Below are 26,950 nucleotides of genomic sequence, written 5' to 3' on the forward strand. Positions count from 1 at the left end.
TTAGTACAAGACAAAAATTACAGTTACTGCTTCTACTCAATGTTGCTTGAAGTTCTAGTCAGTTTAATAAGGCAGGTAAAGATTGGCAAGGAATAATAAAATTAATTTGCATTTGACATTCCTGTCTCTGGAGAAAAACTAAAAGCATCTATGGCAAACTATTAAAATTATTAAGAGAATTTAACGAGTTAATTGTAATGCCAATATATTTTTAAAATTGTATTTCTGGGGTGCCTGGCTAGCTGAATCAGTGGAGCATGTGACTCTTGATTTCAGCGTTGTGAGTTCAAGCCCCATGTTGGGTGTAGAGCTTAGTTGAAAAAAATTTTTTTACATTTAAAAGTTAATTGTAGTTCTATATATTAACAATAAACAATTAGAAAATGAAGTTAAGTGCTGTTTACAATAGCATCAAAAAATCAAGTACATGGAAATAATATAGTAAAACAGACGCATAAACTCTACAGTAGCCTATAAAACATTGAAGAAAACAAGAATAACTTTTTCTAGATTGGAAGACTTGATACTAACATAAAATATGTCAGTTCTCCCAATACTGATGTAGATTCATCACAATCTTAGTCAAAATCTGTTTCTTCTTGTGTTTGGTGGAAACAAACTGAGTCTAATATTTATAGGAAATATAAAGTCTTAGAATAATAGCCAAACGGGTGCCTGGCTGGCTTGGACGGTAAAGCATGTGACTCTTGATCTTGGGGTTGTAAATTCACGCTCCACATGGAGTGTGGCAATTACTTAAAATCTCAAAAAAAGTTAGCCAACACATTCTTGAGACAAATTTGTGGAGGATCTACCTACCCTGCCCTATCAATATATATTGTAAAACTAGTTAAGTCTGATTTTGTGGAAAGGATAACAAATAGATCCATTAAGTAGAGTAGAATGGAGAGCCCAGAAACCAAACTACACATACATAAACACCTGGTTTACCTTTACAGGAAAGGTATTACTGCAGTTTAGTGAAGAGAGGATGATTCATAGTTTTGTCAATAAATGGTGCTAGATGATTTGGACAGCCATATGAAAAAGTAAACTCTATCCACACCATGCACAAAAATGTATTCAACATTGATCGCAGACTTAAATATGAAAAGAAAAACAACAAAACTTCTGTAAGAAAACACAGGAAAATATTTTCATGACCTCAGAATACACATTTCTTAGGACTCAAAATGTAGTAAGCATAAAAATTAAAAACAGACCAGCAAATTGGCCTTCCTTCAGAATTGAAAACAAAGAGATAGCAGCACTGGCAGCATAATTTTTGGATTATTCCTAATCACCAGTAAAAAAGCAAATAGCAAAACCGAAAACCCATTAAAAAAACATTTTTACTACAATAAATGAGTGTTCTGACAAATTGGTTTCAACCTTTTAAATGAGGAAAAGCAAAGCAAGGGGTATAGAAGAATATACCCCTGAGAATAGAAGAACCAACCCCAAGAGAGCCAACAAGTATTCACTGAAAGGTACAGCAGGGCAATCCAAGAACTCAAACTGGAAGGTGTTTTCCTAATTCAGTAACTGATGAGTGTAAGGAGTCTGTAGGAAGACCCTACAAATTCCTAAAACTAAACAGGGGTCCCTTCAAGGACAAGGCCCCACACAAGGAAATAAAAATTTAAGCAGATTAGGAACAAGCAAAGAGGTCCTGATAAACATGTAAAATGGGAACAAAGTCAGGTAATCCTCAGAAAGCAGGTTGACATAGCTTTTATTTTTTATTTATTTTTTTATTTTTTGATATAGCTTTTAAACACTACACAAAGACAACAGATGAAAGCTCTTTGAAGTACAAAAGCTACCTTGAAATACACTTCCTAATAATTCAGGGCATCTAAATTAAACCTACAAAAAAAGCAACAGAAATATCAAGGCCAAACCCCAACCAAGTTATAAGAAAAAAAGAATAAGAAATCCAAAGGATAATAAAAATACGGTAGAAAGATATGCTCAGGGCAGCCCCGGTGGCGCAGTGGTTTGGCGCCGCCTGCAGCCAGGGTGTGATCCTGGAGACCCAGGATCGAGTCCCACGTTGGGCTCCCTGCATGGAGCCTGCTTCTCCCTCTGCCTGTGTCTCTGCCTCTCTCTCTGTGTGTCTATGAATAAATAAATAAAATCTTTAAAAAAAAAAAAAGAAAGATATGCTCAGAAAACATCAAGACTGCAACATACTACTTCAAAACAAGATTCAAAAAAGAAAAAAATAAAATGATTCATAATTTGATTGGCCTTAGAAAAATTCAAAAATGAAGGCACAGGTGTCAAGAAAAAATTAGAAATAAAAATGTCAAAAATAAAGACCAAAAGGGAATATAAGAATGGATAAACACAACATATAGTGCCTTAAAATAGTGCCTTAAAAGAAAAAGTGAAATGGAAGACTTTAAGATTTTAAGAGAAGAAAGATCGCACTGGGGGGAGGAGCAGATGGAAAGGGACAGGCAGATTCCACAGATCCTGATGCAGGGCTGGATCCCATGATCACTAGACCACAGCCTGAGCTGAAATCAAGAGTTAGATGCTTAACAAGACTGAGCCACCCAGGTGCCCCTTATTTATTTTATTTATTTTAAAGATTTTATTTATTTGACACAGAAAACACGTACATGTGCATATGAGAGTACAAGCAGGCGGAGTGGCAGGCAGGGAGAGGGAGAAGCAGTCTCCCCACTGAACAGGGAGCTAGATGTGGAGTTTGATCCCAGGACTCTGGGATCATGACCTGAGCTGAAGGCAGACATTTAACTAACTGAGCCACCCAGGCACCCCTTATCTTATTTTTAATTAAGTTCTACATCTAACCTGGGACCCAGCCAGGTGCCCCTAAATGGGGGACCTATTTAAGAATAAAAAAAGAAATGGAGATCACAGTCAGTGGCCCATCAACCCGATGCCCATGACTAATGATAAAGATCTAGAACTTAGAGCACATGATTCCTACCCATGGAGATACCCAAGGGATAGCTGCTATGGGAAACAACTTGAATAATGGGAGTAGATGTGTTGAAGTACAATATTGATTTGTCAGCAGGCTTCATGTCCACTGATTGCTCATGACTGAGTAGCAGTTGCACACACTTGCAAAAGTGTTGAACCCTTAGAATTGGGGAACTAGTAGTTCTTTGATAGACCTCAGAAAACATTCTGTTGTGGATCCGGTGGTTTAAAAAAAAAGAGAATTTTGTTTCACTTACATCACACTCACATGGGATCCCTGGGTGGCACAGTGGTTTAGCGCCTGCCTTTGGCCCAGGGCGCGATCCTGGAGACCCGGGATCGAATCCCACGTCGGGCTCCCGGTGCATGGAGCCTGCTTCTCCCTCTGCCTATGTCTCTGCCCCTCTCTCTCTCTCTCTCTCTGTGACTATCATAAATAAATTTAAAAAAATTACATCACACTCACAAATTTAGTCAGTTAATGAAAGATTTGTATGTGCTCCTCATCTGGAGAACCCTGGAATGACCATTCTGATACAAGAAGCTACAATTACTATGAAAACAATTAGCCTAGGGAGGCATATGGAAAGTTTACAGACAAACGCTGTGCCATCTGATGCAGAGAATGGTCAAGGTTCCTTGAAAAGGGTGATAAGCAGACTCAATAAAGAGCAGGAGGACCTATGAGAGTCTGTGAAACATAATGCATATTCAGAGGGCCAAGAAAACGGAAAACACAAAAATTAAGCACGGTATCCACATGTGTTCATTATTCCCATTTTGTTTCAGAAACAACAACAAAACAAAACATACTCATAGAGAATTGAGTTTATTTATGAAAAGAATAATAGAAGAATGAATGTTATATCTTGACCTTTTTTTTTTTTGGTAGGAAGAACTCTTTCATTCCAAGAAACAGCTTTTCTTTTCTTTGTTAAAGATTTAATTAATGTATTTATTAATGAGAGACAGAGAGAGGCAAAGACATAGGCAAAGGGAGAAGCAGGCACCCCACGGGGAGCCTGATGCGGGACCCGATCCCAGGACCCCAGCATCATGACCTGGGTCAAAGGCAGACGCTCAACCACTGAGCCACCCAGGTACCTAAGAAACATCTTTTCTTTACTAAACAATAAATAAGGTTATATATTTGATATACCTTCCTCAAAGCTCAAAATATTAAAGTGGAAAAAAATGGCTTTCTTAGACTCTATAATCTCAGAACATTCACTTAAGTTTCTTGTGGGCTATCCTTAATTTGCTGCTAGTATAGACCAATATTTCCTACAGTTTTCTCAGAAAAACAATTACTGTTTTCAGAGATGTGGAGAAGTGTTCTTAAACTTCAAGGAGCCTAAGAAAGACTTTGGGAGCTTGTTTAAACTGCAACTGTCTGATGTATGGCCCTGGATTATTCTGTACTCTTACTGTACTGTAGGGGATTCTGGTGCAGGCTGTCACCACATCACACTTTGAGAAACACTGGGCCAGGGGAACTGATTCCTTGCAACCAAATTTGGCATATGTGTGCTTCCTCTTTTCTGTTTTTGCTGCTGCTTATGACAATAAAATCCTACCTGCCACTGCTGAATTTTTGTGTTCTACAAGTTCCGTAGCTATTTTTTATGCATACCTAATGTATATACTGTGTTTTATTACCTTCCACTCTCTATAGGCCTTAAATTTAATTTAGGAGATGGATATTTTTTTTGAGAGAGAGAGAGAGAGGGAAGGAGGGAGAGAGAGAGCGAGAGAACGCAAGCGCATGAGCAGGAGGGAGGGGCAGGAGAGGGGGAAACAGACTCCTCACTGAGCAAGGAGCCTGACACGGTTCAATCCCAGGACCCCAAAATCATGATCTGAGCCAAAGGCAGACACTTAACAGACTGAGCCACCCAGGCACTGCAGGAGATGGATTTTTAATTATATGTGTATAACAAGTAACAACCTATTTCTATTTCATTTTAGTTTCTAAATATGAAGTGGAATATATTTTTTCCTAATTTGTGACCAAACCAACCAATTTAGTTGTTTCAAAGAAGATCCTGTGTTTTGTAGTTTTCAACGTAGCAGTCTTTTATCTCATCAATTAGGTTTACAACTATGTATTTTATAATTTTTTAAAAAGACTTTGTTGGGATGCCTGGGTGGCTCAGCAGTTGAGCATCTGCCTTTGGCTCAGGGCGTGAACCTGGAGTACCAGGATCAAGTCCCACATTGGGCTCTCTGCATGGAGCCTGCTTCTCCCTCTGCTTGTGTCTCTGCACCCTCCCCCTCCCCGTGTTTCTCATGAATAAATAAATAAAATCTTAAAAAAAAAAAGATTTTGTTTATCCACTTGACAGAGAGCACAAGCAGGGGGAGTGACAGGCAAAGGAATAGGGAGAAGCAAGGAGCCTGATGGAGGACTTGATCCCAGGACTCTGGGATCATGACCTAAGCCAAAGGCAGATGCTTAATCAACGTAGCTGCCCAGGTGCCCTGTATTTTATAATTTTTGATGCTGGGATTGTCTTTTTAGTTCCAATATGCCAATGCTCTGAACCAAACATTTTCAGAATCCTGACTCAAAGTCCTAAAGCTAATAGGGTTGACTCACTTCACCTGTCTTCTGGTTTATCCTTGAGGTAATATACCTCAGCAGCCTCTGCTCTAATTTTATTTCTTTTGTTTCCTTTCCTTTTTCCTTTTTCCTTTCTTTTCCTTTTCTTTTATTTCCTTTTTTTTTTTTTTTTTTTTTTTTTTTTTTTTTTTTTGACAGAGATAGCCAGAGAGAGCACAAGCAGGGAGGAGAGGGAGAAGCAGGCTCCCCACTGAGCAGAGGCTGAGGTGGGACTCAATCCAAGGACTCTAGGATCATGACCTGAGTCAAAGGCAGATGCATAACCAACTGAGCCACCCAGGTGCCCCTGTTCTAATTTTAGTCCTAATTAAAATAGTCCATATACACAGGTGACACTCTGGTGCTTTTCTCAATTTCTTGGCTCTTTCTATAGTGCATGTCTCTTCTCCTTCTACCTTCCCCCTGCCAAGACAACAAGAGATCAAATCCTACAGATTTTTCCTCCATTTTTTCTTGAAATAAGCCTTTCTTCTACATTCCCACTATTCCTTTGGTCCAAGGCTAATCATGTTTTTCTTACCCTTCTGCCATAATTTCCTATACAAGATATATCTCCCTGGTATCTGTGTCTCTCCACTATTGCCCGTCCTTCACTCTACTACCTAAAAAACAAAGGCAAGCTTGTCCAGTCTCCTGCCTTAATACTTCTATTAGCTCCTGTATTAGTCTGCTAGGGCTGCTATAACAAAGTACCACAGTCTAGGTGCCTTAAAGAGCACCTATTTCCTCACAGTGGTGGAGGGTAGAAGTGCAAGATCAAGCTGTCAGCAGTGTTGTTTTCTCTCTCTCTCTCTTTTTTTTAGTGTTGTTTTTCTCTTGAGGTCTATCTCCGTGTCTTGCACGTGACTGTCTTCTTCCTTTGTCTTCACAGTCTTTTTTCTGTGTATCTGGGTCCTAACCTCACCTTCATATCATATTAGGATTCACCCTAATGACTTCATTTAAATTTAATTACTTCTTTAAAACCTCATCTCCAAATATAGTCACATTCTGAGGCACTGAGGGTTAGGACTTCAATATATGAATTTTGAGAGGACACAACAGCTCTTGAGCTTAGTACAGAAGGACATTTACTGCTGGGCTCTACCAGCCACTATGAGCTTCATCTTTGATTACTTCCTATCACATCCTTCGCAGCCTTGCATTTCTAAACTTCTTCCTGTTTTCCTGTGGGACAGATCTTGTCATGACTCCAGGTTTTGTATAAGTTATGCCTCTAACTTACTTCTGTTTCCTCTCCTCCCTTATTTTTACTTGCTTATTTATTTGAGTGCATAACACTGCTTTGTGTTAATTGATAAGTTTGAGGAAATGGTGTGTGTATATGTATATTTATGTCTATAAATAATATAATATATATAGATATTTATAGACATATAGTTCTAGATATATATATTTAGATATAGGTATATATCTATCTAGATCTAGAAATCTTTTTTTTTTTTTTTGTAATTCACAAGGAGATAATTGACAACGTTAAAAGGCATTGGGGAGGCCCAGAGCACCCAATCTTTGTTACAACAGGCTGAGATCCATCTTCATACAGGCCATTTCTGAACAGGCAAAAGGCATGATAAAGAGGTAGTGCCAAAGATAGAGCTCTAGGATTCTAAGCAGGAGTGTTTCTTCTATTATTAAGGCTGGTTTGAATTGTGATCATAACTCTCTGCAGATTCATATTGCTTTCCTTGTACTGTATAATCCAATGTGATCTCTTTGTGTTCTCCCTAAATAGCTCCATTGAACCCTTAAAAACTGGTAGGTCCTGAATCGTCTCCCTTTTATGGGTGAAGTTTTGTTTATCCAGTAAGTCACCAGCTTCACTGGTATCCTAGATTTGTATTCCCTGTACAGAATGCCTTGGAATTTTTGATGCATTGGTCTGATCAGGCCCTCAGGGAACCCCATGTAAGGAAATGTTGTTAATATTGTGGGCATGTAGAGACTTCTGCAGAGGAGCATCTGAGATTTCAGGCCTCTGAAAGGAGTCCTGGAACAGGGCAGGTGTTCTGGGCTGACAAGTGCTGGAGAATGCCAAGGCACACCCTTCCACTGGAAACCCTAGCACTGGACACCCTCCACACTGGGCTGCTGACCCCAGAGGTCCATCACTTCAGCTTGGCCCTTCCTAGGTTCTGGCTACAATATTGATTTGTGGAGTCCCATTAAGGCAAATTGCAGCTGGTTGGTACCAATCATGTCACTTGGTCCTTCCTGCCCAGCCTATCTTTACCTCCTCTAGGTTCGGAGCCACTACCTCATTTGCGCCATTTGCCCAGGCCGGGAGTGGGACAGTGTTGTCTGCTGTCTCTGGATCTGAGGGCATCATTCCCTAAGGGTCATAGAGAAGGCTAGGTGTTCGGGGACCTGAACAACTTAGTCACAGCCTCTGGTTGTGGCATGGACTGTGGAAATGGGTCCCTGAGCTGTGGATTACCACTTGAGGCACCTCAGAGGCACAGGGTAGAGGGGGCTGTTAAAGGGCCAAGGGATGTGGTGGCCAGTTCCTTTGTGTTGTCCAAAGCCACTGGGCGAAGCAAAGCCAGACAAGTGGTTCAATCTCACTTTCTCTGGGAGGCTTTTTCTGAGTCCCCAGGGCTGCAATTATTTGATTTATATCTGTATGGATTCACAGATTCTTATTTAATTCTATTGATTAGAATCCATTACTGTCAGGACGCCTGGGCGACTCAGCAGTTTAGTGTCTGCCTTTGGCTCAGGGCATGATACTGGGATCTGGAATCGAGTCCTGCATTGGGCTCCTTACGGGGAGCCTGCTTCTCCCTCTGCCTGTGTTTCTGTCCCCCATTCCCGTGTGTGTGTGTGTGTGTGTGTCTCATGAGTAAATCTTTTTTTTTTTTTTTTTTTTTTAAAGAAAACATTAAAAGAGGGGATCCCTGGGTGGCGCAGCGGTTTAGCGCTTGCCTTTGGCCCAGGGCGCGATCCTGGAGACCCGGGATCGAATCCCACGTCGGGCTCCCGGTGCATGGAGCCTGCTTCTCCCTCTGCCTATGTCTCTGCCTCTCTCTCTCTCTGTGTGTGACTATCATAAATAAATAAAAATTAAAAAAAAAAGAAAACATTAAAAGAGTGGCACTTTGGGACACCTGGATGGCTCAGTCCTTTAAGCTTCTGCTTTTTGATTTCAGCTCAGATCATGATCTCAGGGTCATGAGGTCGAGCCCTGCATTGGGCTCTGCGCTGGGTGTGGAGCCTGCTTAAGATTCTCTCCATCTCCCTCTGCCCTTCTACCCCTCTGCCCCTCCCCCTCTCTCTCTCAAAAAAAGAGGGGTGCTTGGGTGGCTTAGTTGGTTAAGCATCCGACTCTTAATTTCATCTCACGTCATGATCTTAAGGTTATGAGATTGGGCCCCACATAGGGCTCTGTGCTCAGCGGGGAGTCTGCTTGAGATTTTCTCCCTCTCCCCACCTCTCCCCTCTAAATAGATTTGTTCAAAATAATAGTAACGATGTATGCAATTACACATAAAAATATATGTTAACGTATAAATTAAATGAATGACAGCAATGATAAATGTGATGGGAAGAAGAATCAGGATTGTTTTATTATTAGAAGTCATTCACACTACTTGTGAAGTGCAGTGTTATTTGAATGTGGTCATGGATTATCTGTAAATGTATGCTGCAAGCTCTAGAGCAACCACTTAAAAAAGTAGAGAAATACAACTTATATGCTAAAAAGGAGAGAAAATAGAATTGTAATACTCTCAATTAATCCCCCAAAGGCAGAAAAAGATTGGTATACAAAAATAAGAATGAAGAGTAAGGGCAACAAATGTAAAGTGTAACTAATGTGGTAGATGTAGTAGCCCAACTATACCAGTAATCACTTTGAACATCATTGATCTAAATGCACCAATTAAAAGAGATTGTTGGGATGCCTGGGTGGCTCAGTGATTGGGTGTCTGCCTTTGGCTTGGATTGCGGTCCCAGGGTCCTAGGATTGAGTCTCACATCAGGCTCCCCATGGGGATCCTGCTTCTCCCTCTGCCTATATCTCTGCCTCTCTCTGTGGATATCTTATAAATAAGTAAATAAATAAAGTCTTTTTTAAAAAAGATTTTATGTATTTATTCATGAGAGACACAGAGAGAGAAAGGCAGAGACACAGGCAGAGGGAGAGGCAGGCTCCATGCGGGGAGCCCGACGTGGGACTCGATCTTGGGATTCCAGGATCATGCCCTGGGCTGAAGGCAGACACTCAACTGCTGAGCCACCCAGGCATCCGATAAATAATCTTTTTTTTTTTAAGATTTTATTTATTTATTCATGAGAGACAGAGAGAGAGAGAGAGGAAAGAGAGGCAGAGACACAGGCAGAGGGAGAAGCAGGTTCTATGCAGGGAACCCGATGTGGGACTCGATCCCGGGTCTCCAGGATCACACCCTGGGCTGAAGGTGGCGCTAAACCGTTGAGCCACCTGGGCTGCCCTAGATAAATAATCTTTTTTTTAAAAAAGATTGCTTTGGCTATTTGAAGTCTTTTTTTGGTTCCATACAACTTTTAGGATTATTTATTCTAGTTTTGTGAATAATACCATTGGTATTTTAATAGAGATTACATAGGATTTGTAGATTGCTTGGAGTAGTATGGACATAATAACAATTTTAATTCTTCCAATCTGTGAGCATGGTATCCCCCTCCATTTATTTCTGTCATCTTCAATTTATTTCATTAATGTCTTAGAGTTTTCAAAGTATAGATCTTTTACCCACATGGTTAAATTTATTCCCAGGTATTTTGTTCTTTTTAAGCAATATTAAGTGGGATTGTTTCCTTAATTTTTCTTTCTGCTAGTTCATTATTAACGTATAGAAACACAACAGAGGGGCGCCTGGGAAGCTTAGTTGGTTACACATCTGCTTTCAGGTCATGTTTCAGGTCAGTTCAGGTCATGATCCCTGGGTCCTGGGATCAAGTCCCACATCAAGCCCTACCTTGGACTCCCTGCTCAGTGGGGATTCTGCTTCTCTCTCTCTCTCTCTCCCCCTCACCCCACTCATGCTCTCTCTCTCTCATATCTAAATAAAATCTTAAAGAAACAAAACCAATGGATTTCTATATATTAATTTTGTATCCTGCGAATTTACTGAATTCATTTATTAATTTTCATATTTAAAAATATTTAAGATTCTTTATTTCCTCTTTTTTTTAAGATTTTATTTATTTATTCATGAGAGACACAGAGAGAGAGAGAGAAAGGCAGAGACACAAGCAGAGGGAGAAGCAGGCTCCATGCAGGGAGCCTGATGTGGGACCCTGAGATCCTGATCTGAGCTGAAATCAAGAAGCAGAGGCTTTAAGGACTGAGCCACCCAGGCACCCTTAAATATTTAGGATTTTTTGCTTATAGTATGTCATCTTCAGATATTGGCAGTTTTACTTCTTCACCAATTTGAATATCTTTTTTTTCTTCTTGTGTGGTGCTTTGTCTAGATCTTTCATGGATATCTGCAATAATAGGGATGAGTGTCAGCATCCTTGTTTTATTCCTGATCTTGGAGGACATGCTTTCACCTTTTCTCTATTGGGTATGATGTCAGCTTTGGTTTATCATATATGGCCTCAATTTTTTTTTAAGATTTTATTTATTTATTTGAGAGACAGAGCATGAGTAAAGGGCGGGGCAGAGGAACAAGCAGACTCCCCACTAAGCAAAGAGCCTGATATGGGGCTCAATCTCAGGACCCTGAGATCATGACCTGAACCAAAGGCAGTCTCTTAACCAACTGAGCCACCCAGACACCCCTCATAAATGTCCTCTATTATGTTGAGATATGTTCCCTCTATACTCAACTTTGTTGAGAATTTTTATCATAAATACATGTTGAATTTTGTCAAATGCTCTTTTTGCATCTACTAAGATGATCATATGATTTTTTTATACTTCATTTTGTTTATGTAGTGAATAACATTGACTGATTTTCCAATATTGACCCATCCTTGCATCCCTGGAATATATTTCACTTGATCATGGGAATGATCCTTCCCATGTATTGTTGAATTTTGTTTGCTAATATTTTAGTATGTATTGTTGAGGATTTTGCATTTTGTCCATCAGAGATATTGGCCTGTAATTTTCTTTTTCGTAGTGTCTTTGTCTGGTTTGGTATCATAGTAATGCTGGTCTTGTAGAATGAATTTGGAAACATTTCTTCCTCTTTAATTTTTTGGAATAGTTTGAGAAGGATAAGCATTAACTCTTTTTTAAATGTTCGATGGAATTCACCAATGAAACAGTTTGATCCTGGACTTTTGTTTGTTGGGAGCTTTTCGATTACTGATTCAATTTCACCACTAGTAATCAGTCTGTTCAGATTGTGTATTTCTTCCTGATTTAGTCTTAGCAGATTGTATATTTGTAGAAATTTGTCTATTTTTCTAAATTGTCCAGTTTGTTCCAAATAATTTTTTGTAGTAGTTGCCTATAATCCCTTGTATTTCCATCATGTTGGTTCTGCCTCCTCCTCTTTCGTGTCTAATTATATTTACTTGGGTCCTTTATATTTTTCTCTTGATAAGTTTAGTTAAAGATTTATCAATTTTAGCTTTTCAAAGAACCAGTTCTGATTAGTTCTTTTGAATATTTTCTATCTGTTAAAATTCTCACTGAGTTCATCTACTTTTCTCCCAAGTTCGGTGAACAGCTTTATGACCATTACTTTGAACTCTATATCAGGTAGATTGCTTACCTCTCTTTTGTCTAGTTCCTTTTCTGAGGTTTTTGTCTTGTTATTTTGTTTGGAACATATTCCTCTGTCTCCTCACTTTGTCTGAGTCTCTGTGTTTGTTTCTATATATTAGGTATGTCAGCTACATCTCCTGGTTTTGAAAGTAGTGGTCTTACATAGAAGGTACAGTTTCCCCCTGATTACCAGAACCAGCCAGTCCAGTGGTGTCCCCCGTATGGGTTACATGTGCCCTACTATTGTGATTGGGCCATGACTGCTGCAGATGTACTGGTGGGCAGGGCTGACTCTGATGCTTGGCTATGACTAGTGTGGGTGTGCTGTTGGGCCAGGTTGGCTTTCCTTCTGTGAGAGCAGGAATTGCTTTGGAGGAGTGATGTTCCCTGCTGAGGCTGTCTACTGGTTGCAGCAGAGCAAAAACTGCTTTTCAAGGGGTGAGCAGTGCTAGCATGTTAGATGTAGAGTATCAGAACTGGTGTACATCAGCATGAGGTTAGCTAGGCTAAAAGAGGGCAAGAAAAATGGCACCCATCAGTCGTCCTGTTCCCAGAGAAAATTCTGCAAATCCCTGCCCCTCTGGCACATACCTCAAAATTAGTCAGTAAGTCTTCACTTTTGGCCCAGGCCCTTTTCACACTGCTGCCTCTGTGTTGGATCTTGGAGGGAGCTAGATTATGTGCAAGATCTTTAAGAGTAGAGTCTTGGTTTCCTCTAGCCCTCTGGCTCTCCTGGAGTTAAGCCCCACTCATTTTCACAGCCAGTCATGTTGGAAGCTCATCTACCTGGTTTAGATCCCCCAGGGCAGAGATTGCCCAATATGAAGCTTGAACTCCCACTCCTCAGTGATACCTCTATGCCAGTGACATCCTGTTTATAAGTTGCCATGCCAGGAATTTGGTTCCTGATTAGACAGCGTGTTTGCCCCTCCAATGCTATGGCTTTTTCTTTATGTCGTCAGCTTGTGGAAGAGCTGTTCTTTTAGTCTTCAGGACTTTCTCGGAGAAAATTTCTCTATATGTAGTTACAGCCTTGGTGTGTCCATGGGAAGAGGTGAGCTCAGGATTTTACTACTCTGCCATCTCCCTTTTTTCTTGACATTCCATAATTATAAAGGGGACATTTCCCCCAAGGATACATACCAATCCTTAACTTTCAATATGCCTCACAATAGAGCATCAAAATACATAATGGATAGAACTGCACTGAGAGGTAGATGAATCCACAATTACAGTTGGAAACTTCAACACTTTTATCAGAAATGGGTGGATCTAGCAGGCAGAAACTCAGTAAGGATAGAGTTGAACTTAACAATACCATCATTCAACTGGGTATAATTGACATCAATAGACTATTTCATCCAACAATTGCAGAATACACATTCTTCTCAAGATCACGTGGACCATGGGGCAGCTGGGTGGCTCAGTCAGTTAAATGTCTGACTCATGATTGCAGCTCAGGTCATGTTATCAGGGATGTGAAATCAAGCCATGCATCAGGTTCTGTGCTGGGGATGGAGCCTGCTTGGGGTTCTCTTTCTTCCTCTCCTCCTGCTCCTTCCCCTTTCTGAAAGAAAGATCACATGGACCATTCACCCAGATTGATCACATTGTTGGTCATGAAATATACCTTAACAAATTTAAAAGAATAAAAATTGTATGTCTCCTCTCAGATCACAGTAGAATTAACCTAGAAATCGATAATGGGAAGATAATTGGGAATTCCTAAAGTATATGGAGATTAAATAGCATACTTCTAAATAACACTTGGGTAAAAGAAGGAATCTCAAGAGAAATTTAAAAATATTTTTAACTATGGGAAAATTAAAATGCAACTTCCCAAAATTTCTGGGATGCAGCAAAACAGTGCTTAGAGAAACATTTATAGTGTTGAATGCATAAATTTAAAAAATCTAGTATCAATCATCTAAAAGTTTCCATGTTAGAAAACTAGAAAGACAAAGGCAAATCCAAAATTAGCAGAAGAAAAATAATAAGAATTAGAGTAGAAATCAAATAAACTGAAAAGCAGATAGTAGGGAAAATCAATAAAATCAAAACTTAGTTCACTAAAAAGATCAATCAAATCAATAAGCCTCTAGCCAAACTAAGAAAAAAGAGAAAGGACACAAATTACTAATATCAGAAATGAAAGAGGGGGCATCATTACAGAGCCCATGGATATTGAAAAGATAATGAAGATATACTCTGAACCATTCTATGCCCACATATTTGATAGCCCGATGAAATGAACTAATTCCTGGAAAGAAACCATGTGTCAAAAATCACAGAAACACTAATAGACAATCTGAGTAGGCCTGTATCTTTTAAAAAATTGAATCAACAGTTAATAATCTTCCAAAACAGAAAGCAGTTGGGTTTCACTGTTGAATTCTACCAGATATTTAAGAAAGAAGTTATACCAATTTTCTATAATCTCTTTCAAAGAATAGAAGCAGAAGGAAGGAATTCTCCCGGACTCATTCTATGAGTCCTGCATTACCTTAAGTCCCAAACTAGGGATCCCTGGGTGGCGCAGCGGTTTGGCGCCTGCCTCTGGCCCAGGGCGCGATCCTGGAGACCCGGGATCGAATCCCACGTCGGGCTCCCGGTGCATGGAGCCTGCTTCTTCCTCTGCCTGTGTCTCTGCCTCTCTCTCTCTCTCTGTGTGACTATCATGAATAATATAAAAAAAAAAATTTAAAAAAAAGTCCCAAACTAGACAAAGACATTGCAAGAGAAAAAAACCACTACAAACCAATAAGTCATAGGAACATAGAGGCAAACATCCTCAACAAAATATCAAATTTAATTCAACAATGTGTAAAGCGATTGGTACACCACAACCAGGTGAGTTTATCTCAGGTATGCAAAGCTGGTTCAACATTCAAAAATCAATATAATTCATCACATCAAAAGGTTAAAGAAAACTCACATGATCTTATCAATAGATGCAGAAAAAATCACAAAGTCTAACTTTTTTTTATCATAAAAACTTTTAGTAAACTAGGAATTAATGGTTACCTCCTCAACTTGATAAAGAATATCTACATGAAACCTACAGCTAACATCATACTTTATGGTAAGAAATTCATAGCTTGGGCAGCCCTGGTGGCTCAGTGGTTTAGCGCTGCCTTCAGCCAAGGGCGTGATCCTGGAGACCGGGGATCGAGTCCTGCATTGGGCTCCCTGCATGGAGCCTGCTTCTCCCTCTGCCTACCTGTCTCTCTCTCTCTCTGTCTCTTATGAATAAATAAATAAAATATTTTAAAAAAAGAAACTCATAGCTTTCTTGTAAGATTAGGAATAAGGCAAAGATATCCTCTCTCTTCACTGCCATTCAATGTTCTAGAAGTCTAGAAATGCAAGGTTTGGAGATTGGGAAAGAAGAAATAAAACTGTCTTGGTTTGCAGATGACATGATTGTGTATGTAGAAAATCTGAAAGAACTGACAAAAAACAAAGTTGACAAAATTATAGCAAGGTTGTAAGATACCAGGTTAATTTTCAAAACTCAACGACTTTTTTATATACCAGAATGACCAAGTGGAATTTAAAATTAAAAGTACAATACCATTTACACTAACATCCAAAACCATGAAATATTTAAGTATAAATGCAACAAGTTATAAGATCTATATGAAGAAAACTACAAATTTCTGATAAATGAAATCAAAGAACCAAATATATGGAGAAATATTTCATGTTCATAGATAGTAAGACAATGTTATCAAGATGTCAGTTCTTTCCAACTTGATTTATAAATTTAATGCAACCCCTATCAAAATCCCAACAAAATTTATTTTTTATTTATTTATTTTTTTTAAGGTCCCATGACTAAGGTTTTATTAGTAATAAATGACCTTTTCCTTTTTTTTTTTTTTTTTTTATGATAGGCACACAGTGAGAGAGAGAGAGGCAGAAACACAGGCAGAGGGAGAAGCAGGCTCCATGCACCGGGAGCCTGACGTGGGATTCGATCCCGGATCTCCAGGATCGCGCCCTGGGCCAAAGGCAGGCGCTAAACCACTGCGCCACCCAGGGATCCCCAAAATTTATTTTTGATATGGACAAACTGCTTCTTAAATTTATTTGGAGAAGAAGACCCAGAATAGCCAGCACAATGTTGAAGGAAAAGAAAGCTGGAGGACTATTGCTACCCAACTTTTTTTTTTTTTTTTTAATTTTTATTTATTCATGATAGGCACACAGTGAGAGAGAGAGGCAGAGACACAGGCAGAGGGAGAAGCAGGCTCCATGCACCGGGAGCCCGACGTGGGATTCGATCCCGGATATCCAGGATCAGCGCCCTGGGCCAGAGGCAGGCGCCAAACCGCTGCGCCATCCAGGGATCCCTTGCTACCCAACTTTAAGACTTACTATAAAGTTACACAAATCAGGACGCCTGGGTGGGTCAGTGATTGAGCATCTGCCTTTGGCTCAGGGTGTGATCCCGGAGTCCTGGGATGGAGACCCACATCGGGCTTCATGCATGGAGTCTGCTTCTCCCTCTGCCTATGTCTCTGCCCCTTTCTCTGTGTCTCTCATGAATAAATAAAATCTTTAAAAAAAAGTTACACAAATCAAGACAATACTGTATTGGAGAAAGAACAGGCAAATAGATCAATGAAATAGTCCAGAAGCAGACCATCATAAATATAGATCAACTAATCTTTGGCAAAGAACAAAGGCAATGCAATGGAATAAAGATTGTCTTTTCAACAAATGGTGCTGGAACAACTGGACATTCACATATTAAAAAAAGAGAGAGTGAAAATCTGTACACAAACCTCATACCCTTCCCAGAATTTAGCTCAAAATGGATCACAGACCTAAGTGTAAAACACAAAGCTTTAAAAATCTAGGAGAATAATTGAAGAAAATGTAAATGACTTTTGATTTGGTGTTGACTTTTTATTTTTATTTTATTTAAAGATTTTTTATTTATTTATTCATGAAAGACAGAGAGAGAGGCAGAGACACAAGCAGAGGTAGAAGCAGGCTCCATACGGGAGCCAGATGTGGGACTCGATTCCGGGTCTCCAGGATCACACCCTGGGCTGCAGGCGGCGCCAAACCACTGTGCCACCAGGGCCGCCCTGGTGTTGACTTTTTAAATAACACCAAAGACATGATTTATGAAAGAATTCATAAGCTAAAAAAAAAAAAAAAAGAATTGATAAGCTGAACGTCATTAAAACTTAAAACCTGTGTCTGGGGGGCAGCCCTGGTGGCTCAGCGGTTTAGTGCCGCCTTCGGCCCAGGGTGTGATCCTAGAGACCCAGGATTGAGTCCCACGTCGGGCTCCCCGTATGGAGTCTGCTTCTCCCTCTGCCTCTCTGTCTCTCATGGGTTTAAAAAAAAACCCAAAACCTGTGCTCTGCAGAAGACAGTGTAATGAGAATAAAAAGACAAAAATGTTTCAAGAAACAAGATGTTTGGGATCCCTGGGTGGCGCAGCGGTTTGGCGCCTGCCTCTGGCCCAGGGCGCGATCCTGGAGACCCGGAATCGAATCCCACGTCGGGCTCCCGATGCATGGAGCCTGCTTCTCCCTCTGCCTGTGTCTCTCTCTCTCTCTGTGTGACTATAATAAATTAAAAAAAAAAAAAAAAAGAAGCAAGACATTTAAAGCAGCTTCATTTTTTTTTTTTAAGGCATAGAGAGAAGCAGTCTCCATGCAGGGAGCCCGATGTGGGACTTGATTCAGGGTCTCCAGGATCACGCCCTGTGCTGAAGGCAGGCACTTAACCACTGAGTCACCCAGGTGTCTCCAGCAGCTTCATTCATAATTGCCAAACTTGGAAACAACCAAGATATCTTACAGTAAGTGAATAGATGAATTAATTGTAGTACATCCAGACAATGGAATGTAATTCAATATTATAAAGAAATGAACTACTGAGCCATGAAAAGACATAAAGGAATTTTTTTTTAATTTTTTATTTATTTATGATAGTCACACACACAGAGAGAGAGAGGCAGAGACATAGGCAGAGGGAGAAGCAGGCTCCAGCACCGGGAGCCTGATGTGGGATTTGATCCCGGGTCTCCAGGATCGCGCCCTGGGCCAAAGGCAGGCGCCAAACCGCTGCACCACCCAGGGATCCCAATGTAAAGGAATCTTAAATATTAATCTTAATAATATTTAATAATTTATTATATAATAATAATTATTATTATTATTATAATAATTTAAATATCTTAAATATTACTAAGTGAAAAAGGCAGTCTAAAAAGGCTACATACTTTATGATTCCAACTATATGACATTCTAGAAAAGGCAAAACTATGAAGACAATAATAAGATCAGTGATTGCCAGAGGTTGGATGGGGAGAGGGATGAATAGGTGGAACACCAGGAGTTGTAGGGCAGTCAAAGTGTCTACGGGTGCCTGGGTGGCTCAGTCAGTTTAGCTGCTTAGGTTATGATCTCAGGGTTCTGGGGTTGAACACTCAGCAGGGAGTCTGTTTGTCTCTCTTCATCTCCCTCTGTCCCTCCCCCCACTCATAGTTTGTCTCTCAAATAAATAGATAAAATCTTTAAAAAAAATAAAGCACTCTGTATAATACTGTAATGGTGGATACGTGTCATCATAAATTTTTCCAGACCATAGAATATACAGCTCTGATTGAACCTGATTGGACTCTGTGAGCTTATGATGTGTAAATATAGTATGATGTAAAAATATATGTGAAACAGATGTATCATTCTTGTGGGTTGATAATGGGGAAGACCACATATGTTGGAGCAGGGAGTATATGGGAAATCTCTATAGCTTCCTCTTAATTTTGCTGTGAATCCAAAACTGCACTAAAAAATAAAGTCTAAAAGTAACAACAATATCTCCCTTAAGAGATTGTTTTGAAGATCAATGAATTAATAAGTGAAATGCAATTAGAATAATGCTTGGCAGGTTTTGCTTTGTCACGACCAGGAGTGGGGTGCTACTGACATCTAGTTATGCACGACCGGTTGAAGCCGGTCATGCTGCTAAACATCCTCTCACAACAAATAGTTATTTGGCCCAAAATGCAAATAGTGTTGAGGCTTAGATAATCTCTTCTAATGCTTTTGATGCACCTTGATGTGGATGCTCTAACCCAGGGAATGAATGTAGCTGAGGAAGAGAGGACTTAGAGCTGTAGCTTGCCAATATCCTGAAGATTCTTAAGGAAGATATAATGACTGAGGAATGGCCAAGGAGGTGTAAAAGCTCCAGGAGAATATGATAGTACAGAAGACAGAATGGTGTTTCTAGAAGGTAGGAGAAAAGTGAGCAGTAATAATGATAACATTCAGGGTATCAGAATATTTTCCAAAGATTATGCTGTAATTCATTTACTGTGCTCAATAACTCTGTTAAATAGGTATTGTTCCCAAATGATACATTTGTGACACTCAGGCATGAATCTAGTGTCAAATGCTGCTGAAAAGTTTAAGATTTGACAGGTAGGGATGCCTGGGTGGCTCAGCGGTTGAGCATCTGCCTTTGGCCCAGGGTGTGATCCTGGAGCCCTGGGATCAGGTCCTGCGTTGGGCTCCCTGGGGGAAGCCTGCTTCTCCCTCTGCCTGTGTCTCTGCCTCTCTCTCTGTGTCTCTCGTGAATAAATAAATAAGATCCTTTAAAAAAAAAAAAAAAAGATTTGACAAGTAAAGTAGAAGCCGTCAAGCTTTGTGTCAAAAGAGGTTTCAGAGAGATGGAATGTGGGTATAGATATCTGATTAATGTAATTTGAGATATCAGATGATGAGCAAATGGAGACAGAAAATATAATCCTTCTGCTTTTTCTTTCTGGAAGAGAAATAGCAAAAGGACAACATTCGTCTAGGAAGGCTTGTTTTCTTTCCTTTTTTTTTTTTTTTAAGTGAAAGTTGTATCAGCAGTTTGTTTTGTTTTGCAGATGAATATAGTTGAATACAGATCAAGTGACTGACCACTTGGGACGGTGACTAGATAACTGCTGAAGCAAAGTGCTTGGAATAAAGATGTTATCCAGTGGGTTGGCCTTAGAGGGCATCATTGGTAATTCATTCCTATAACAGGAGGGAAGGCTACATATTAAATTGGGTTAGTTGATTGGTGCTGATCAAGTGAGGCAATTTTATTCTGTCTTTTTCTTCAATGAAGTTAATAAAAATGGACAATATCAGCTATGAATGAAGTACGGAGGAGTATTGGTTTGAGCACAGAGAAAATAGTTTGAAATTATTAGGTGAAAAAAATAAATAGGGACTAAGGTACTACCTCACATTTCTGGTTATAAGTTTAGAGTGGTGAGAAAGTTATTACAGGGAAGAAGGGAGAGTAAAGAAGTGGTAGAGCTGGAGATGGAGCATAAGTTCATGTTTATGTTGGCATGAGCTTTTTGGAGCTGAGATTTTTGCCAAGGAGAGGGCAAATGTTCTCCAGCTTGCAAGGGATCATGGAGAATGTCTGTGTTTCATCCTCAAGTCCAGTGACACATAAGATGTAGGAAAATGTCCAATTCCAGGGAGGGCTGGGAAAGCAATCTTCAGAGGAAAACCATGTTCTAGTTAAAGCACAAAGGTGAAGATGTTTGGAGGAAAAATTAAAGATAAGGGATTTTGCTGATGACAGTGAGTTTCCAAGCACTCAATAGAAGGCTTTGGAGCAACTGAGAAAGGGGTGAGGAATTGGTCAGACTCAGGAATTTACAGAGCTATATGGGGATTAGAGTCTGGGTGATTAGAATTTGGATGATAACTAAGGTAAATAGGGATTAGTCTTGATGGTATTTTATTTTATTTTTTTGGATAGTTTAAAAATTTATAAGGCATAATTTACACAGTAACACTGGCCCTTTTAGTGCACAGTTAACCAATTTTTGACAAATGCATATAATTGTGTAGCCACCATTTCATCCCAGATATAGTTTCATCATTCCAAAAATCCCCGTGTCCCTGTGTAGTCAACCGCTCCTCCCATCTCTCATGCCCCACTCCCAGCTCCTGGCGACCACTGATCTGTGTTCTGTAGTGCATTCCTTTTTATTGCTGAGCATATTCTATAATATGAATGTACCACTGTTTACCTATCACTAGTTTGATATTTGGATTTTTTCCAGTTTTTGTTGATTACAAATAAAGCCCCTGTAAATATTTGCATATAGGTTTTTGGGTGAACACAAGTATTCATTTCACTTGGATAATTAGGAGGGGGATTGCTCTTAAGTCAGCATATGTTTAGGGTTGTGAGAAACTACTGAAATGTTTTTCAGAGACTTAATTTTTTTTTTTTTACACTCGTTGAAGAGTGCCTGTCCATATCTCAGGAGAGGTACTGGGCAGAACTGGGTAGTTCGTCAGATGCTGTATGGCTCACAAATCTTAAAAATATTTGCAATCTGGCCCTTTACAGAAAATGTTTGTTGACCATTGTTATAGAGTATGGTCCATAGGAGTTAATTTCATCAGCAATTTCATGGATCCTTCTCTGAGATGAATAATCAGCAGCACAATTACAGTATACAATGGGATAATCTTTTTTAAAAAATATTTATTCATGAGAAACACAGGGAGAGAGGCAGAGGGAGAAGCAGGCTCCACGCAGGGAGCCCTCTATGGGATGGGATCCCACAGGATCATGCCCTGTGTCAAAGGCACTCAACCCCTGAGCTACCCAGGAGTCCCTAGAATAGAATAGTCTTCTCAGTAAATATACTAAAAACCTTGCTGTTGAACCGGGCAGAAATAAATGTTTATACGTGTTTCAGTTACTGGGAAATATCTTTTTATTCAGTGCGATGCATAGAATCTGCAAGTTCTCAATTTTTCCATAGTCACTGAAAATTGAGCTGGATATTTAAAAAGAATATGGATATTCCCCAAATCATTGTATTTTCACACCCGCTGCAAACATACAATTTTTCTTCCAAGTGCAATTCAACAGTCTAACTGAGGAGCTAATTGAACAGCTAATTGAGGACGACGGGCAACCGCATTTCACAGGAGCCTAAGACAGGCCTTGGCTCGGCGGCCCGCGTCCGGCGGTGCTCTGCGCCCGCCCGGTGGCATGCCGTTGGCGCCAACAGTGCGCAGGCGCTTTGGCCTCGGCGCCGGCCTTTGCGGAGGGGCGGGGCCTGCAGTCGGCGTCTCCTCCTGGAACTGCGGCTGGCGGCAGCGCCATTTTGAACGTGCAGCTCCCGCAGCCGCTAGCGCGATCGTAAGGGCGGCCGCTGGGCGAACCAGCCGTAGTCTCGGACTTCGTCCGTCCGTGGCTCTCGTCTGTAGGTATATACAGAGACACGGCTGTAGCTCTAGAGTTGTGTCTGCTACCTGAGGTGAACCCCCAAGATGATGTTAAGAGGAAACCTGAAGCAAGTGCGCATTGAGAAAAACCCGGCCCGCCTCCGAGCTCTGGAGTCCGCGGCGGGCGAGAGCGAGCCGGCGGCCGCCATGGCGCTGGCGCTGGCGGGGGAGCCGGCGCCGCCCGCCCCCGGGCCCCCGGAGGACCACCCTGACGAGGAGATGGGGTTCACCATCGACATCAAGAGCTTCCTCAAGCCGGGCGAAAAGACGTACACGCAGCGCTGCCGCCTGTTCGTGGGGAACCTGCCCACAGACATCACGGAGGAGGATTTCAAGAGGCTGTTCGAGCGCTACGGCGAGCCCAGCGAGGTTTTCATCAACCGGGACCGCGGCTTCGGCTTCATCCGCCTGGTGAGCGTGGGGCCTGGCCGCGGGCGCGGGCCCCCAGGGGAGAAGGGGAGGGCGGTGCGCGGAGGGGGCGCCGCGGGCGAGGGGAGGGACCCCAGGAGCCCGGGGGAAGGGAGGCCCTGCGCGGTGGGGGCGCCGGGGGCGAGGGGAGGGACCGTAAGGGCGCAGGGGAGGCTGTGCGCCGCCGGGGCTCCGCGGGCTGCCGTCTGCCGTTTTCAGCCGCTTCGGAGCAGGCTGCGGCCTGGGCTGGGGCACCGCGGCGCCTCCCGCCCTCTCCTTCCCGCCGCTCTGGCCGTCTTCCCCCAGAGCGGCGTGTGGCCTGGTGTTTGCGGTGAGCGGACTCAGTTTCCCGCCGCTCCGCGCGCCCGGCCTCGCTCGCACGGCGCGGCCCAAGGCACGGGTAACCCGGCCTGGGGGTTCTAGTCGTTTGCCCCTGACGGGTCAGGGGTGGGGCTGCAGCGTTCTGCGGGGAGACTGCTTCCAGGCAGAATTGTGTTGTAAAGGAAATGAATTCGATCGGAATTTGGAACGGAAACTTCGGTTTTACCGGAAATTTCATTGGGCATGGAGGACCAACCAGCGGACTCGCTTCTTAAAAATTTTCCAAATCATCTTGGTTTCATTCAACCAGACTTGCATGCGTTTGACAATAAACGGTGTTTACCGCCTCAGCGCAGCCTAGTTCTTAAACTGCAGTATTGGAACGGTATGGAATTCTTAGGTATCTAACGGAAGGTGCTCTCGTGATCTAACGTTCCGGTTATTTCCACATTTGGAGGGGGGAATGAATGCTATACTATTTTATATTTTACGTGGACATTTTACTTTTTTTTTAGTCTGTCTTAAAATTTTGTTTTCCAATAACATGGAAATATTATGCCCCTCTTAAAAAAAATTGAAACAGTGAGGGTTTACTCTTAAAGGATACAACATACATTTTATTCCGTTTTCTTATGTGCTTTGTGGGGAATTCCATCAGTGTCCGTTACATACAGCTTTATCGTAATTCGTTATTTAAATGCTGTATTTTTTTCCAACAAAATATTTTTACACAAGTGCTTTTTTTTTTTTTTTTTTTAAAGATTTTATTTATTTATTCATGATAGTCACAGAGAGAGAGAGAGAGAGAGAGAGGCAGAGACACAGGCAGAGGGAGAAGCAGGCTCCATGCACCGGGAGCCCGACGTGGGATTCGATCCCGGGTCTCCAGGATCACGCCCCGGGCCAAAGGCAGGCGCCAAACCGCTGCGCCACCCAGGGATCCCCACAAGTGCTTTTTTGTGTGTGTGTTCCCTTTCTATTTCTAATTTGGCCCTCAAGTTTTATGTGCATAGCATTTGTGGAAGCTTTCTTACCGGAGTTTAGCATTCGTGCATTCTTTTTTTTTTTTTTTTTTGAGTTTAGCATTCGTATTTGGGTTCTCTTTATGAATGACCAGGGCAAAATTTTAATATGTAGACAGAATTGATTGTAATTTAATGAAATTGTATTTTTGAGGGAGAACATTTGAACATTTAAAATCTAAATGGCTTCAAGAGAAGAGTAAATCTTCGTAGAGTATTAATAAGACCTAGATGTTTCCTTAAAATTGAAGTTAAGTAATCAGTGTGTTTTGAACATAAAATTATAAATATCTTTTGGACATTATAGAAACCATTTGTCATTTGGTAAAATTATTTTAATATAATTCCAGCGCTATCTTAAAGGAAGTTAGGTTTCTACAATGAAGTATTTCAGAGAATTTTTAGTAAATTTTCCAAAAAGATGTTCTCTAACATTTTCATAGTCTTTAGCCTCTGTCACCATGTTGGTCTGTTCTAAGGTTGACATTCTGGAGGAAGAATGGTAGGACTTCATTTCATTTTGGAAGCCTAATACTTAAAAGATAAGGCAATAGTGAACATTTTGACATGGAAAGTCTTTTTCCTTCTATCTTTAAAGCTACTAATAATCCCTTTTTTCCCATTAGTTTATTAGCCTTGTCCAGTAGAACTTTCCGCAGGGCTGGAAATGCTATGCATATGTTCTGTCCAATGTAGTAGCTACTAGCCCAGCCCTTATATGACTACTGAGCACTTGAAATGTAGCAACTGTGCCTGAGGATTTAACCTTTAAGTTTTATTTATTTTTAAATTTAAATAGTCACATGTGGCTAGTGGCTACTATGTTTAACAGTGCAGCTCATTGTTTTTAGTTTTTTTATTTAAAGTCTATGGGATTATGAAATGGCGAGGTGAGAAGGACTGGACTACTCTTGTCTGTTGCTTTGGGATATGCTCCTCCAAGCCTATCATGCTGTATTTTTTGCGTAGTAATGTTAAAAATATGTCAATGGGAAATTCGAATTAGCTTACAGGATTTGACCTTATAGATAACTTTCCTGTTTAAGCTGAGCTCTGTGATTAACAGGTACATACCCAAGCTTTAAATATTTCTGAACTAATACATATCTTTTTCTACTTAGGAAAATCATATAGTGTATACTTGATATGAATGTAAGTAACGGTGAAGTGGCCCTAAAATAATGGTGTAATTTTGTTTGATTTATATTTTTAGAAGTATTTTTTGCCTTTTCAGGGATTAATCTTTACAATTAAATTTTATTACACTGGTGGTTGTAGTTTTCCAGTTAATTGATGAAGTGAGACAACATTTTGGAGATGGTATAGGGTCGTCATCGCTGTATGTAACGGTGAGGAAAAAGAATTTAAGTGGCATTTCCTCATAAGGTCCTAATCTGTATTGTGAACCCACAGTACATTATTTTGGATACATTTTGTGGAATCTTAGACCCAAAAGCTTCTTTTTAGGTTTTGTCTGGTTACTGTCATTAAATTGGTTAAATTAACTGAGAAGTTGTAGTGTATTTTTTTTTTTTTTTTTAATTAAGTAACCTCTACACCCACTAAGGGCCCTGAAGTGACTACCCTGAGATCAAGAGTGGAAGGCTTCTCAGACTGAGCCAGCCTGGAGTCCTAGTGGTGCGTTTTAAAGCTAGCTTAATATAGTTAAAACTGATAATAGTTTGACCTGATCTCTGTTTCTCCTTTTTTCTTTTCCTCTTTTAGCTTTAGTAAACCAGACTTCTGGAGTGATAATTCACAAAAGTGTGGTTCTTTTCCATCAGATTCAGATAATCTCCTTAGTGTAAGCAGGCCACTTAATATTATTTTTCCTACCATTCATGCTGCAATGCTGACCCAATACCATCTCAAAAATTGCTGAGAATTTGTTAGAAATGCAAATTCTAAGACCCTACTCTAGATTAAATCTGTTGAATCAGAAATTGTAGGGTTGGGACCCAACGGTCTTGGGTTTTATTTTTTTTTATTTTATTTATTTATTTATTTTTTTTTATTTATTTATGATAGAGAGAGAGAGAGAGAGAGAGAGAGGCAGAGACACAGGCAGAGGGAGAAGCAGGCTCCATGCACCGGGAGACTCCATCCCAGGTCTCCAGGATCGCGCCCTGGGCCAAAGGCAGGCGCCAAACCGCTGCGCCACCCAGGGATCCCGGTCTTGGGTTTTAATTAGCCCTCCATGTTATTCTTATGCTTGCTAAGGTTTGAGAACCACTGTTATAATTAAAGAGTTAAAAATCAACCTAATTTACATTAATTTAGTCATTGGGGACTAAACCCTCTTCCCTTATGTTTTTGGTTTTAATTATGAAGTGCTGTGTGCTTCTTACAGAGTGTTAAATATTAGAGATGGTGTTGTAGAATATTATTAGTGGGTCTGTCCAGCATGTAATTTCAAGTACTCTTTAAGTTCAGGGAAGTTCTCTTACTACAGTTTTAATTCTAGTGAAAGGTTGTCCCATAACATATTAAATGTAATCAGATTAGTGTTAAACTTTATGTGATTTTTCCATATCAAATTGTATTATACACATTCTATTGTGATTTAAGGTTTTTATTTACTATCTCTTTGACCTCTTCTCATATCATTAGATTGAGTTTTAATGACCATATTGTATTT

General features: G+C 40.6%; 2 protein-coding genes across 21 annotated transcripts in view; both read left to right on the top strand.

Annotated features, from left to right (window-relative positions):
- ZMYM5 (zinc finger MYM-type containing 5) overlaps positions 1-18,112 on the top strand; it is a 63,982-nt gene extending 45,870 nt beyond the window's left edge. The window contains exon 9 of one of the 3 annotated variants that reach the window (XM_077868478.1): positions 17,946-18,097. In XM_077868478.1, the coding sequence (XP_077724604.1) occupies positions 17,946-18,025 (80 nt within the window). In that variant the 3' untranslated portion in view covers positions 18,026-18,097. Of the gene's footprint in view, positions 1-3,853; positions 4,006-17,945 lie in introns of those variants that run through there. The other 2 variants (XM_077868477.1, XM_077868479.1) reach the window with 2 other exon arrangements.
- A 4,304-nt stretch (positions 18,113-22,416) lies between these two features.
- Positions 22,417-26,950, top strand: part of PSPC1 (paraspeckle component 1) — a 111,419-nt gene continuing 106,885 nt past the window's right edge. For 7 of the 18 annotated variants that reach the window (XR_013362985.1, XR_013362986.1, XR_013362987.1 and 4 more), the window contains exon 1: positions 22,418-22,972. Coding sequence is in view for 3 of the 18 variants with exons in the window: in XM_077868488.1 (XP_077724614.1) it covers positions 22,607-22,972 (366 nt within the window). In the remaining 15 variants the exon portion in view is untranslated. Of the gene's footprint in view, positions 22,973-26,950 lie in introns of all 18 variants that reach the window. The other 11 variants (XR_013362978.1, XR_013362979.1, XR_013362980.1 and 8 more) reach the window with 3 other exon arrangements.

The sequence above is a fragment of the Canis aureus genome, chromosome 24 (assembly GCF_053574225.1).
Source record: "Canis aureus isolate CA01 chromosome 24, VMU_Caureus_v.1.0, whole genome shotgun sequence".
In the NCBI taxonomy this organism is placed as follows: Eukaryota; Metazoa; Chordata; class Mammalia; order Carnivora; family Canidae; genus Canis; species Canis aureus.